The 14,899-nt window shown below is 36.5% G+C and overlaps 1 protein-coding gene across 2 annotated transcripts in view; it reads right to left on the bottom strand.

Annotated features, from left to right (window-relative positions):
• immp2l (inner mitochondrial membrane peptidase subunit 2) overlaps positions 1-14,899 on the bottom strand; it is a 234,301-nt gene that overhangs the window by 208,659 nt on the left and 10,743 nt on the right. For both annotated transcript variants that reach the window (XM_034026180.3, XM_034026179.3), the window contains exon 2: positions 14,261-14,398. In XM_034026180.3, coding sequence (XP_033882071.1) covers positions 14,261-14,395 — 135 coding nt within the window. In that variant the 5' untranslated portion in view covers positions 14,396-14,398. The remainder of the gene's footprint in view (positions 1-14,260; positions 14,399-14,899) is intronic.

The following is a 14,899-nucleotide window of genomic DNA, read 5'->3' as shown; positions in this document are numbered from 1 at the left end:
AGATCATTTTTGCATTCCACTCTTCTTCTTATTATTGAAATGATAAGATAAATATGTTGATAGAATTTTCAACTGGGAAAGGCTGCCTGTTTGATTATATATATACATATACACATACAGTATATATATACACAGTGCCTTGCAAAAGTATTCAGACCCCTGACCAATTCTCTCATATTACTGAATTACAAATGGTACATTGAAATTTCGTTCTGTTTGATATTTTATTTTAAAACACTGAAACTCAAAATCAATTATTGTAAGGTGACATTGGTTTTATGTTGGGAAATATTTTTAAGAAAAATAAAAAACTGAAATATCTTGCTTGCATAAGTATTCAACCCCTGTGCTGTGGAAGCGCCGATGAAAGAAATTGCCCTAACGAGGACACAGTTACCTTACCATTGGCCTCCACCTGTGAACCATTAAAGTTTCTGTCACATTTTCTGGATAAAAACCCCACTGTTGAAGGATCATTGGTCAGGCTGTGAATCTGAAGGAAAATGAAGACCAAAGAGCATTCTACAGAAGTTAGAGATAAAGTAATACAAATGCATAGATTAGGGAAAGGGTACAAAATAATATCCAAGTGTTTGGATATCCCAGTGAGCAGTTGGATCAACTCCCAAGAAAAGGCCGTCCCTCAAAACTCAGCGCTCAAACAAGAAGGAGACTTGTGAGAGAAGCCACAGAGAGGCCAACAATCACTTTGAAGGAGCTACAGAGTCAGTGGCTGGGAGTGGAGTAATGGTGCACTAGTCAACCACATCAAGAGCTCTGCATAACACTGGCCTGTATGGGAGGGTGGCAAGAAAGAAGCCGTTACTCAAAAAGTACCATCTGAAAGCACGTCTGGAGTTTGCCAGAAAGCATGAGAGTGACCCAGCAGCGATGTGGGAAAAGGTTTTGTGGTCAGATGAGACCAAGATAGAGCTTTTTGGCCAAAACTCAAAGCACTATGTGTGGCGCTAACCTAACACTGCCCATGCCTCAAGACACACCATCCCTACAGTGAAGTATGGTGGTGGCAGCATCATGCTGAGGGGATGCTTCTCATCAGCAGGGACTGGGCATCTTGTTAAAATTGAAGGAAGAATGGATGGAGCATAATACAGGGAAATACTGCAAGAGAACCTGCTTCAGTCCGCTAAAAAACTGAAGCTTGGGAGGACATTCACCTTTCAGCAGGACAATGATCCCAAGCACAAGGCCAAAGCAACATTGGAGTGGCTCAAGAACAAAAAGGTGAATGTCCTACAGTGGCCCAGTCAAAGTCCTGATCTCAATCCCATTGAGAATCTGTGGCAATATTTGAAAATTGCGGTCCACATGCATCGTCCAACCAACCTGAACAACCTGGAGTAAATCTGCCAAGAAGAATGGGCCAAAATCAATCCGACACTGTGTGCAAAGCTGGTACATACTTACCCCAAAAGACTTAAAGCTGTTATTGCAGCGAAAGGTGGCTCTACCAAATATTGATGTGTGGGGGTTGAATACTTATGCAAGCAAGATATTTCAGTTTTTTATTTTTCTTAAAAATATTTCCCAACATAAAACCAATGTCACCTTACAATAATTGATTTTGAGTTTCAGTGTTTTAAAATAAAATATCAAACAGAACGAAATTTCAATGTACCATTTGTAATTCAGTAATATGAGAGAATTGGTCAGGGGTCTGAATACTTTTGTAAGGCACTGTATATATATATTAGTTCTTTATAAAAAAAGAAAGAAGTACAGCACCACCACTATAAGAAGGTTGAAAACTATGGCGAGACATTTTAATGAAGAAACCAGTATCATAGTTTAAATTCGTAGTGTTGTACACCCATGCTTGCTTAACTGTACACAGTTTTACCTTGCCTGTGTTGTGTTTTGACGTTCCCTTTTTTCCCATTGGGGAAAGACCCGCAAATGCTGTTCTGTTTAACTTTTTGCTGCCACAATATACTGTACAAAAAGATACTTTAAATATTTTAATAATTCAAACAGGTGTTTGTAAGTCTTTGTTTTTGTTATTATTACTGTAACGTTAGCTTAACCCTTTCCGGTCCGTTGTCAGACCCTGTCTGACATAATCAAAAAGACGTCAAGCACAGGTCTCTAGTCGTTTTACCTCCTAAAAAAAAAAAGAGGCAGATGTGAGCAATACACATAGTCCCTTCACGGACAAGAATATCCAAGCTTTTTGAGATGTAGTAATAAAATAAAAATAAAACGAGTGATCAGGAGATGATTTATCAGTATGCACTACTATGAAGAGTTATGTGAAAAATACAGCGAACAAGGAGTGGGGCAGGGCTGGAGATGCAGTACTGAGTGTCCTGTTGATATGCAGTGCCTTTTAAACCTATTTTACTATGAATAAAATTACTTTTAAACAGCGAGTGTAAAATAAACAGCCCATGTGAAAATAAATTGGAACTGACGCGGCTGACAGGCTCTGAATAAATGGACCGCAAAGGGTTAACATATATGAATGAATGTCGGAATGACAGGGTGTAATGATCAGGCCTATGGTTTGGAAAATAACAACGGAACAGCTCATTCATTCCAGATGACACTGCAGCACATGATGGCAGACCGTATCCTAGCAACCTGAGCAGCTACTGGCTGTAACTTAGCTCGGGGGAGCTCTCGAATAACAATAATAGGTGCATCTACTGACGGGACTGCAGCCAAAAATGTAAACACACCACCAAGTTTCAGGACAGATCGGAGTTGCATGAAGCAGTTCATAATGCCGAAAAAGTACTGAAAGTTATTTCAAGTGATCCGGGCAGAAAGGAAACAGCACAGCAAGGTCCATTACATCTTACAGGTATTGTTATAACTTACTGCACAGCTATGGGCAAACGTTTTGCATCACCTAGAACTTTAGGATTGAGACATAAAAAAAAAAAAAAAAAAAACCTATAGGAATGTAATTTTGATATTTAACATTATGTAATCAAAGAAACTACAAACTGATATTGCAAAAGTCTACCGGAAGCCATAATAGTAGTACAGTATTTCATGTTAGATTTCAAAATGACACATTTTTTAATTGTTGTCAGTTTTTCGTTAAGCATATGGAAAACTACAAAGCGGTATGTAATTCAATATGTTAACGGAACATTATTCATCAGGTTTCATTCGAATTAGTTAATTCAATAGGGTGGTGCAAAACTTTTGGCCATAGCTGTATATAGACATAATGCTGTATCTTTAAGTCACAGTCCACAAAATACAAATAAATGACCACTCTAGAAAGAGGTTTTTTTTTTTTTTTTCTGTCAACTGAACTGCATTAATAAAATAGATAACTCTTTACCATTTAGGGAAGGAGTTCTAGCATTATTCTGCTTTACAGATTTCCAATTAACAGATCATTGTAACAGAAACACAGCTAGCAGAGTGCAAAACACCTATCAGATGGAGGTGATAGTACAGCAAGTGCTGAGGAGGCACCCGCTAGCATAACAAAGGTCAGACTTTTATCCTTGGAGCTTAGGGACTGCCAAGGAGCCCAGCCATAGGGAACAGTAAGGCTACAGTATATGAATATTTCAAAAAGAGGCAGAGAGTTAAATATGTACAACGGAGTGGCATGCAGTATCAGTAAAGGGCTAGAGGAATCCAGGCAAATAAGACCTGGACTGTGTGTTACTTGGACTACTATTGCCTTTCGATATATATATATATATATAGGCTTGCTACTTTTCAATATTAATCGGTAAAGCTGAAATAAATTGATATAGGATAAATGTCGGTAAAACCACTCGCTATTTTTTTTATTTTCTTACCAAAAAATAATCATTTAGAAATCATCTCTAGTTTTTGTAGTTTTTATATTTACTGTCTGTCCCGTCTCCTTTCTGCTCTGAATGGCTGTCAATCATGTCAGTGATCCGTTAGTACTGTAGTTTCACTGTCACTGTCATTTCACCCTGTTTTGACAGATCTCGTTGATTGAAGCAGCGCTACAATGCTCTCATTCGCTTAAATGACTGTCAATCATCATGACCTGCATCGACTGTGCACTTTCATTTGCCAGCTACAGTGCCTGTCATTCAAAGTTGAATATGATGAAGGGGTTTCTCTAAATAAGACATTTCTCAATGGCATAAAAATTCTGTGTCTTTTTTAAAGCATAACGGTCGATTTCGTCCACAAAAAACAGTAAATTCTTTCTAAAATAAACAATGATATTAATCGTCAATTTGGCAAAAAAATTAAAATCGAATAGTAGCAAGCCTAGATATATGTAACCCAAACCTTTGTTATTTAAAATATTATTATAATCAGGTGCATGTAATAAACAGGCATGAAAAGGACCAGCAGAGAGAATTTTTTTATTATTATTATTTATTTATAATTTTTTTTACATAAAAGCCTTTAGTACTAATTCCAATTTACCATATTTGGTCAATGGTGTCTCTTTTGTTGTACATAGGATTGAACAAAGGCTTGTTATGTGCTCCATAGGCACCGATACAAAATGGTGGATGGTAAGAAAAAGTGCACTTTTCATTGGGTAATGTGTACAACACGCCAAGAAGCCAAGGGGAACCAATGACTGGTTCCTCTAGAAATACACCGATGACATAAAACCCTTGATGGGAAGAGGCTGCAATCATACATTGAAGGTCACAGGCGATGATGGAGGGGGTCATTTTGTAAGTTTGGATATGATGAACAGTCAGCTCTTTGCACAGGTGCCACAGCTCTGCAAAGGCTTATTTTTTGCCAGGGATAATTCTGCTTCCAGGATTTTTTTTTTTCTTAGACCACCACAGGAGATCCCACTCACAAAAGGAAGTAATTTAAAAGAGTCTAGAATCATTTTTTGGAACTAATATCTAGACAACAGCGAGCAGCGCAGAATTTTGTGGCCTCCCTGATGTACTGCGTGTCATCTGGATATACAAATGAGGCTATGAAGGAATCTCAAACATCTCCTTAAATAAACAGAAAAAGGATGCAAGACCAGCCATTTTTAAGTTAAATGTCTATGGGGAATAATCATTTATTTATTTATTTATTTTACTTTTAAAAGCAGTCTAATTTAGCCAGTATTTCTAGGTCATTAAATATGTAACTACAGTACTACTTTTAGTTGTCTAGTGAGAATTGCAAATTAATTTTTCACGTAAGACCTCCAAGTATATGTGGTAGACAGGAGTGTAACCATTAACCTGTCCCTCTGTCTCTAGCTTATAAGAAATACATCAGTAAGAAATACCACACAGAACACATGAGATATTTCTTACACCCACAAGTGGCAGTGTTTTCTAGAGGGACGGGTTAATGTAACAGATGCGCTTGAACATTAGACACGCTTCTGAAAGCTGAGGCCATAGGCGTGCTTTAAACTTTGCTTTATACTACATACTTTCATGACTGAAAGAGATAATGATAAGTGAATCTAAACAACAAGACTAATGCCTCTGATATGTCATACCCATTACAAGTTGCTCTTTAAGATGTTCTGAAATGTTAGAGAATCTGGTGCATTGATTGGTTGAGAGTGACATGATTTATAATTTAATTAAAATGCAGTACCTCAACAAAATAGACCTTGAAAGAACCATGTTATCCGTCATCTTATCTGGTATCTTAACAAGCACTAAAAACACAGATTTGTATTTATTAAAACATTATTTACCCTACAGGCTTTAGCTATGCTTCTGTTCTAATCTGTAAAATACTTTGGGCTAGAAGCTCATTTTTTCAAAAAGGAAAAATTACAATACCTAATAAAGTTACCAAACCAGGAATAAATCATAATAACAGGTTTGTACTGTACGTAGTCATTGTTTTCTTAATTGTTTTAGAATTGTAAATGATATCTGAAATCTGTGACTGTTGTTGTTTTTATAATAGGTTGTCAGAGTACCAGGATACTTTTTTTTTTTTTTTATCATTTATTATTCAATTACTGTGTGCTCTTGGTAATTAGAACTAGCTGAGACCTGACCCTGTTCAAGATTACCGCTTTTGTTCAGAGTACTGATATGAACTGTAACATACTACACAAAAATACTGTGTTTCATAAAATAAACATTTGAATAGAAATTACAGACTCTTCCCCAAAGCCGTACATGTTTTACACATAATTATGATAGTAAAGAATATGAAGAAATACAATACTGAATAATGTGAAGTAGATCAACTACAGCTATTGATAAACATCACAAGTGATTGCATTAATATCAAATGCATGACTAACACTGTCCCTTGGAAGAACGCTGTTTAGAATAAATTAAATAAATTAATTAATTTAATTAATTAATTAATTAATTAATTAATTAATTTTAAGTTTCCATTGAGGAACTAGCTAGTAGCCCCCACTTTTATCTCGCCGGACTCCAGCACAGGAAATATTTTAATGAAAAACACAAAAACACTAGCTTTGGCATTTTAAATGTGCTTTTCCCACAAACCTGATCACTGGTGATTCAATACAATAAAGCCCTCAAATCACATGTCACATTTCTCTTGCTTGCAGGGACAAAACATTCCATCAAAAATATAGTGGGAGATGGATAAAGACCAGAATATATGTTGCCCAAAAAAGCAGGACCAGAAAACAGATCTAATTGAGATTCAATTTGGAATCAAACTTCAAAAAGGTGAATACAAAAACCTTTCTAAAATGCAATATAAAATCTTATAAAGTGTTTCTCTTTCCAAAGGTTGTTGATCATTTTTCTTATAGCCACTGCTTGTGGTTCTTCTGTTCAGGCAGATAATCCTTGCTCTGAAGGAACTATTCAAAGCACCATGGTGGCATTTAAAAAATAAAAAGAAGAAGATACACATGATGGGTAGATAAGAATGAAGTCTGACCCAAATACTCCTCAGGGAACTGTATTTGAAAGAAATGAAATATACTGAGGCAGTCCACTTTGTATTTTTTTTCTCAAAGAAAGTAGTTTAAGCTTCTGTATCTAGCAGCCAAATACATTTATTTAGTAAACAAACCAATATTTTTGTATAAAGCTGCAGTTTCTCAGAATCATATTTCATTTTTCACTGAAATATGTCTCTTTTCTACAGTCTTTCATAGTTTGCCTTCTGTCAAAAAAGGGCCTTTTACTGCCACTCAGGTAGTTTCAGGTGTATACTTTGGGCTAGAAGCTCTTTGCTACAAATCATAATTTTAGCACATTTTTTCAGAAAGTAAAATAAAAATGACTGTACCTAATAAAGTTACCAAACCAGAAAACAGCACAGTTTGCAACACAAAAGTTGAAAACTGTAAAAATTATAAAAAGAAACCGTAATCTAAAAAGGGGGTTTTGAAATAGTGTTATATTGCTACTAATATAAAGTTAACCATAGCCAATACTTTAAGTGTAACACTGTGGCAAAGTGGCTGCTGATTGGAAACAGGTGCAGAAACTATAATCCGTTTTGGAAAAGGGGTCTTTTATTTATAACTCCCGGTCTGGTGACCAAACAATAAACCTCCGGCAATACACGCCAATGTGTAAAGCATGGAAGTAACAATAATAAATTGATTGCAGTCCAAATAATAAACACACGTTATCCGCCCCACAATAATACAATACACGGTCACCAGTCCGGGTGCGTGCAGTAGTGCTCGTGGTGGGTGACAACAATTATACTGTGTTGTAGTGTTGTTCCAGGCAGTGCTGGCCCAAGGTGACAGCTCCAGATACGTGTTAGCCGTCTAGTGATTTACAAAAACAAAAGACAATTACTAACAGCGGCAAAACAAACAAAACACTCACAAATCCTTTTCTCTGTTTTTAGGGGTTTCTTCCGGTCCTTCCAGTTTCTCGTTTCTAAAAAACCAAGCGAAGGAGTAGATTGCGTCCCCTTTATGCTATCACGCATGACCCCATGGTAAACGAGTGCAGCTGTCTCTAATATCTGCAGCTGCTAAGTCGTTTCCCTTCCTGCAAAGGAGTCTCGCCTTCTTCCAGACTGACCGATTTCCCGGCCCGGGGAAAGAACTGTCAGACCGGCCTGTCCAAAGAACTGTACTTTTGCTGCTTAGCGTCCTCACAGGTCGGGAGGGAGATTTACAACCAAAACTCTTTGTATTTCTGTCACAAACACACAGAGCTGACTTCAAAGTTTTGAGATTAAGCAGCTAATGTACAAGGAACCGGATAGGCCTTAAGGAGCCGAGTGGCCTCCTCTAATTTGTAATTATACTTATGTTCTTATTTTTTGCAAAAAAACCTACAGCCTTTAAAATGTCTGGTATGTAAAATCTATTTTTGAAACTGAATGGGACAATGAAGCTTTAAAAGTAATGCTTGGAATGTGCAATAGCCAAAGCATTAGAGAAATCCAACTTTACCAAAAAAAATATGCAGCCAAATTAATTCCAACAGATTCAACGCCAGAGATGGGTTCCATCACTGAGCAGTATAATTTCACAGGAACACCCAGTGCTGGAAACAGCAGAATTTGATCTCAGCTGAGCTGTAGAGAAAATAAGGGGTCTCTTTTAATTACCTACAGTGGAGGTACATACTATAGTTATTTCAGTCGTGCTGGCGTTTACCCCAGGGGTGGTTAATAAACCTCTTATGTACTTCAACACACTTGCTAGCAACATCTGTCTGTTTAACTCCATGGACATTCAACTCATTAATGTAAATGGTCCTTAAATGATATGCATTGACTCTGGCCCCAATGGGCAGCTAGCAGTAAACAGCCCACTTTTCTAGTAAACGTGACACCTCAAAGTAGCCAACTGCACATTCTAGCTCAAAAGCACCCATCCTCTTGTCCATATCCTGACTAATGGTCTTTCAGTAGATAAAGTTTTAGCTGAAACACTACACACAAGATAAATAAAATGTGTATGATTGACAATGATATTGCTGTAACAGTGTCATTTTAGATAGTTGCAGTGTGATTCAGCTGGTGCTGTTATACTTTTGAATACCAATATATCATTTAGTTTCACGATAGACAGTTCACAAATAAACTGTTAAATAATTATATGTTAACCAAAGCAGTTGTTTGTTTGTTACGAGTATGTATGTTTTAACCCGAAATATGTTTAAATAGTCTCCTAAACATATTTATCCATTCTCCTAAGTGTACAGGGAGAACATACAAACAGGTTTGTTTTTTGTTTTATTAAATTAACATCAGTGCACCCTCCAATGAATATGGCTAAAACAAGATACAGTACCAGTAATATATTACAATTATAAAAACACATGTGCCTTTCCCTCCCTTGGTCACAGAGAATTATTATGCCACACTAGTTTGCATGCGGTTTCTTTTTCAAAGATTCCTCAGGCACGTTTCCGTACCAACACCACCAGGGGAAGTGTGTGATTACTGATCATCTCACATTCTCATACAGCTAGTACACCTCATCTAGCAAACATGTTATTATATGAATGACTTCTATTTTCCTGAGAAACCTACCTCCATTATAAATGGATAGATATCATGTAAACAGGCAAGAATATCAGTCTGTAAAGAAAATGAAATGGTTTACTTTATATATTCTTTTGTATTAAGATCAATATAAAATAAATACAAAATAACATTTTTAAAAACACATTTTGATTAAAAAAAAAAGGTTATTAAATAAAACTGAATTGGAATAGAACTTGCTCTGTAGCCATGTTTACATATATTTAAAATCAAATACCTTAGGTCCTGTCAACTTGAACACAAGACATTATTGTATTGCAACCAACAGGCTACAGAATCTGCTCACTGTACTGCCTATTTTTGTAACACAGTATGTTGGTAGAGCTCTTAGCGCAATAGTTCCCAACTTGTGGTCTGTGAGTAAACTCCAGGTGGTTTGCAAACAACTCTCAGAATTCTGTTGCACAGTTCTTGCAAAAACCCATTTGTACACAATCACACGTCGTGCTGCTACTATTACTAAGCAACACAACAAACAGCTTTAACCACGTGATATATACTGAGCATCAAAAGAAACATATCACTTATATTTGAGCATCAAAAGAAACGTATCACTTATATTTGAGCATCAAAAGAAACATATCACTTACTGTATATTTGGATAAAATTCACTAGATGTGATCGAAAAATGACAAACTCTGTTTTAGAGCAGGTGCAGTGACTTTTTATTGTGCTGATTAACAACTGACATCACAAAGATGCTGCAAAATGATCTGTCGATCTTGGGCAGGTGTTGTGACTCTTGGTCTCCTAGTTCCTGGTCTGTCATTGACAGAGTGTGTCTGGTTATACTATCTCGCCTGGTTTGAAATTGCTGGCTGTGAGCACCCAAGACGTTGAGCCACAGTACGCTGCCCTAGTCCAGCCTCCAACATGCCAATTGCACAAAGGGGCTGCTCTCTTGACAGATGTGGCATATTGTTTTTTCTTCTGTAATTTTCTTTATTGCTTTTATTCAAGCTTGCAATTCAACAGCTGAAATCACTCCATATCCAGTGTCCAATCAACTGTCTCACTAATTAGGTGATTAAGTGCATATGCTTCAGTCATAGTCACTCAAGCGTGTTATTATTATTATTATTATTATTATTATTATTATTATTATTTGTTTATTTAGCAGACGCCTTTATCCAAGGCGACTTACAGAGATTAGGGTGTGTGAACTATGCATCAGCTGCAGAGTCACTTACAACTATGTCTCACCCGAAAGACGGAGCACAAGGAGGTTAAGTGACTTGCTCAGGGTCACACAATGAGTCAGTGGCTGAGGTGGGATTTGAACCAGGGACCGGGGACCTCCTGGTTACAAGCCCTTTTCTTTAACCACTGGACCATTCATATGGTCACGGATGAATGATCGAGTGATTAAAAAGACCCCAAAAACATTTCGTCAATGTCCATAATTTATATACCTTATTTCTTTCGAAAATAAACGTGTTATAATAGTGATAAGTTTCTTTTGATGCTCAGTATATGATTATAAGATATGGATGTAGTCTGCATTTCCCCCCTTTATTTTCTTTTTTTACAGGTGTGTTTATAAATTAATATATATTACAGCTCCCTCTGATACAACACCAAGCATCGTCTTCAAAGCCGCCATTACCTGAAACAGCTTTTTAATGTGAAACAAATACTAACTACTTATACATTATGAAGGCACATTTGCCTTGTCAAAATTAGACTTCTTTTTTTTAGCCAAATTTATTTAAAAAAAAAAAAAAATCTTCATCTAGCATTGACATAAATGCACATCTTTCTAATCTGTGCTCCTGCTTTACTGAAAAACAAAAGAAAACAGGAACTTTGCCATCAGCAACTTTCAATGTGCAAAATGACAACATTCCTTGCTGACCTGGTAGCGACAATTCAAGCCCAGGAATCTCACTAAGTTAGGTACATTATATAAATACTTTACTTTCTACATGTACTTATACATATACACATTAAAAGTAGTTTCAAAATGCTGTTGTGAAAAAATGGCAAGTAGTGCGTGGGAAAAATCCAGAACATTTTACACTTATAACTTTAAAGTCTGTTTCAAAGTTCTTTTCAAAATGTCCACTCTAGTGCACTGGGGTTTGAGATCTGTCCTCTAAATCACTGCAGGAATTGGTTAAATAAATAAATAAATAAATAAATAAATAAATAACAACAAGTGCTCTGGCTTTTCTGTTCCTTACCACATCATGGATCATTACTGCTGTGTTTTCTGTTTGACAATGTGGGCAATAATTCTTACACTATCAGTGCACTAGAGCAGACATTTTGAAAAGAACTTTGAAACAGAAGTTTTAAGTTGAAAAAGTTGTCAGGATGTTAACAATGAAAAGAAAAACTACAGGTATGTTATTTCAACAGTTGTGCTATATTTTTTGTGTTTGAGTGGGAAGTTGTTTTTTTTTTTCGTCCGGTGATGAAGGTAACTGGGATTTAAGTCATGTATCACCTCAGTTTCTCTATCTCACGTGACCCACTAGCAACTCAAAATACTGCTTTTCAGTGGTGGTTTTCTGCAAATGTTGCCATTCCAGGAACACCTGGGAGACTATCATGGTGGGCACGTTGGTCAAAGCAGCCATAGCACTGAGGGAATGTGACAGCTACACAGAAACCCACCATCATGCCCTTTGCAAAGTTTGATTTCCCCATGATAGATGCTGAATAGTTGCACACAACCCTCAAACAGATCAGATGACAGATGGTGAGTTTTTATTGTGTGTACAGTGATCACTAGACTGTGCTACCAATTTGATCAAGCAATTGCAAAATAAAAAAAGTGTTTTAATCTGACAGCATTAAAGAAGATAATGAATCTCCTACAACAACAGCAATTCTTTCATAGCGGTGGCTGATTGGAAGTGTTAGTTGCAGCTGGGTGGAGAAGTTATAAATAACATCTGGTTGGTGAAGATAAGAAAGATGCACAAGATGATTTAATTACTTTAATGCTGAAGGTTTTTGCAGCATACAGACTTGTTCCTCCATATAACTGGTAATTTGAAGATGTACGTAATAACATAAAAGGTGTGATCATATGATTCTACCACCTGCTTCTCCAACAACTAGCACCAAGCAGAGTGAGGTTTTGAGGGTTTCAAAATATATTTTTAATTGTATTAGCTGTTGTCTGACATCGTAATTGATACTCTTCATATTTATTCAGTTTGTTGTTGCTTTTTTTATTTTTATTTTTTTACTAGCAATGTAAAAGGGATCATTTACAATTAAAGGTTTGTTACAATCAACCACATAGCCAGATATTATTATAACTACAGAGTGTCCAATTGCTCTGCATAGGATCTTCAGAGAAATTGGACCTTTGGGAAATATGTGCCTAGGTGCACTTTTGTCGTTTATGCAGACATTTCTATTGTTTCATATTTGTGAAGTATGTCAATTACTGAATTAAGCACTTCATACCTAAGACTTAGTGTGTTGTAAAACGCATGAAGTGATTATCTACTAGCAACTTTTCATCTATAGCGTTGTCTTTAAAATAACTGGATATTCCAAATTGAAGAGCAAGGAGAGTAAAGATCTTCAACAAAGGAAAAAGCAAACCAGCTGTAATATTGCTAGCACTAATAAAAGGTAAGAAAATTGATTTACCATTAATGCTGTTAAAATGTGAAGCAATTGTCTATTGATACATGCTGGACGATAACTGATGGCTTTCATCCATGAAGCCCCCTCCTACAGTGTCAAAACATCTGGTATAATTGATGAAAAACGAGTAACAAGTCAAATCTACCAATCATAAGACAAAAAAGAACATTTAGGGAAGCACAGCAGCATACTTATTCTTCTTTTATTCCAAAAAAGTAATTTCCTACTCAGCAGGAAGTGGCATGAAATACATTTCTAAGGCATTTCAGTCTCAGTGGCTTATTGAGAATTACATTGTGAGGAATCCTCAGCACTTGACGCCATACTGACAACCACATGCCTAAACGTGTGCTACGGGTGACCACAAGACCACACGCAGTTAAGATTAAAAAAGCTTTTAAAAAATAAAAAAGCGTGCATAATAAATCATTCACGGAAGTGAAAGACAACTATCTGCTACAGTGATCTACTTACTTCTCTGTAATATAAGCACAGAGAAGGATGCCTGCAGAAGTAGGTTTTGAAATGTTAGCATGAGATGATTAATTGCATACCTGTGTTAATAAACCACTAAAAGTGCTTCTATAACAAATCACTAAGTAATGCCAACAACGGTTTTAGAAAGTCTCTATTTAAAGAAAATGTGAAAAAAAATGATCTACTTAATACATTTTGACAGTTAGGGAATTGGACCTTCTGTTTTACGAATTGTAAAAGTAAAGGTGTTACTTTGTTCAGGGATTGTAATTAAAATCTTAAATCAAAATCGATATTTGCCAGTCCGGGTGATTTTGAGATCATAAGGATTTGGATTTGTGTAACAGAATCAACAGACGCCCTGAACAGTATTTCCCAAATAGTCTTTTATTAACCCATTCTTGAACTTCAGAATCTGTCAAGTAAAGTTTTTTCGTGGTTCTGTCAGACACAACGAAATACTGTATCTTTACTAGGGTACAGTATACAGTTGTTAAATAGGCCAGCTAATTCTGATCGAAACTTGGGTACTGACTAATGGAAAAAGGGACACTAGTGTCCCCTTCAGATGAAAAGAAGAACAATATGAGTTGGAAAACAGTCCTTAAATTAACATTTCCAGTTGATTTATGTTTTTTCATTGGAACAAAAGCTTCAAAAATGAATCCTTTAAAATGTATCTTCGGAAGCTTATGGCCTAGAAACATCAATCCTTCTAACTCTTAACCAAAGGGGGAAAAAAAACGCACTTTACCTGCATTGAAGCTCCTTCCACTCGTGCAACATAAGCCAGTCGGTCCAAAACTGTCACTGTTACAGGCACAGCAACTAAGAAGCCACTCACAAAGGCTTTGATATATCTTCTGCCGAAGCTACCTGTTTGCGCCATTATCTGAGAAAAGAAACAGCATACACTTTTGTCATGTTATTTTCCAGATGTTTCTGAATCATCACATACAACAAAAAACATTTGTGGGCCACAGTCAGATACTGTGTCAGCAGAGAGCATGCCAGCATTACCATTACCACACAATATTAAAAGAGTAAAACAAAATGGAGAGCAATACAAATTGAATTGTTGCAGAGGCTGAATTAATCAATACACTAGGTCAGACATGCAATATTTTGTCACAGACGACTAGGTTAGATTATATGTGCGTAAAGGCAAGGTTTTCTCTCTATTTTTCCCAAGACTCTCGCAGCTCACAAGCTCCTCAGGTCTCCTGGCATCCTCCATGTCTGTGCACAGCAGGATGCTCTCACATTCTCCAGTCACCACTTCCATTAACCGAAGTGTGCTGCGATTAGGATGTCCTAAATCACAGCAACTAGCAGATGCTACCAACAGAAATCCCTTTTTTTTGTACCAACATGCCCTCGGTATTGCAGAATT

Source organism: Acipenser ruthenus, chromosome 7 (genome assembly GCF_902713425.1).
Source record: "Acipenser ruthenus chromosome 7, fAciRut3.2 maternal haplotype, whole genome shotgun sequence".
Lineage (NCBI taxonomy): Eukaryota > Metazoa > Chordata > Actinopteri > Acipenseriformes > Acipenseridae > Acipenser > Acipenser ruthenus.
The sequence above is the reverse complement of the archived record's forward strand: the minus strand, read 5'-3'. Positions and strand labels throughout refer to the sequence as shown.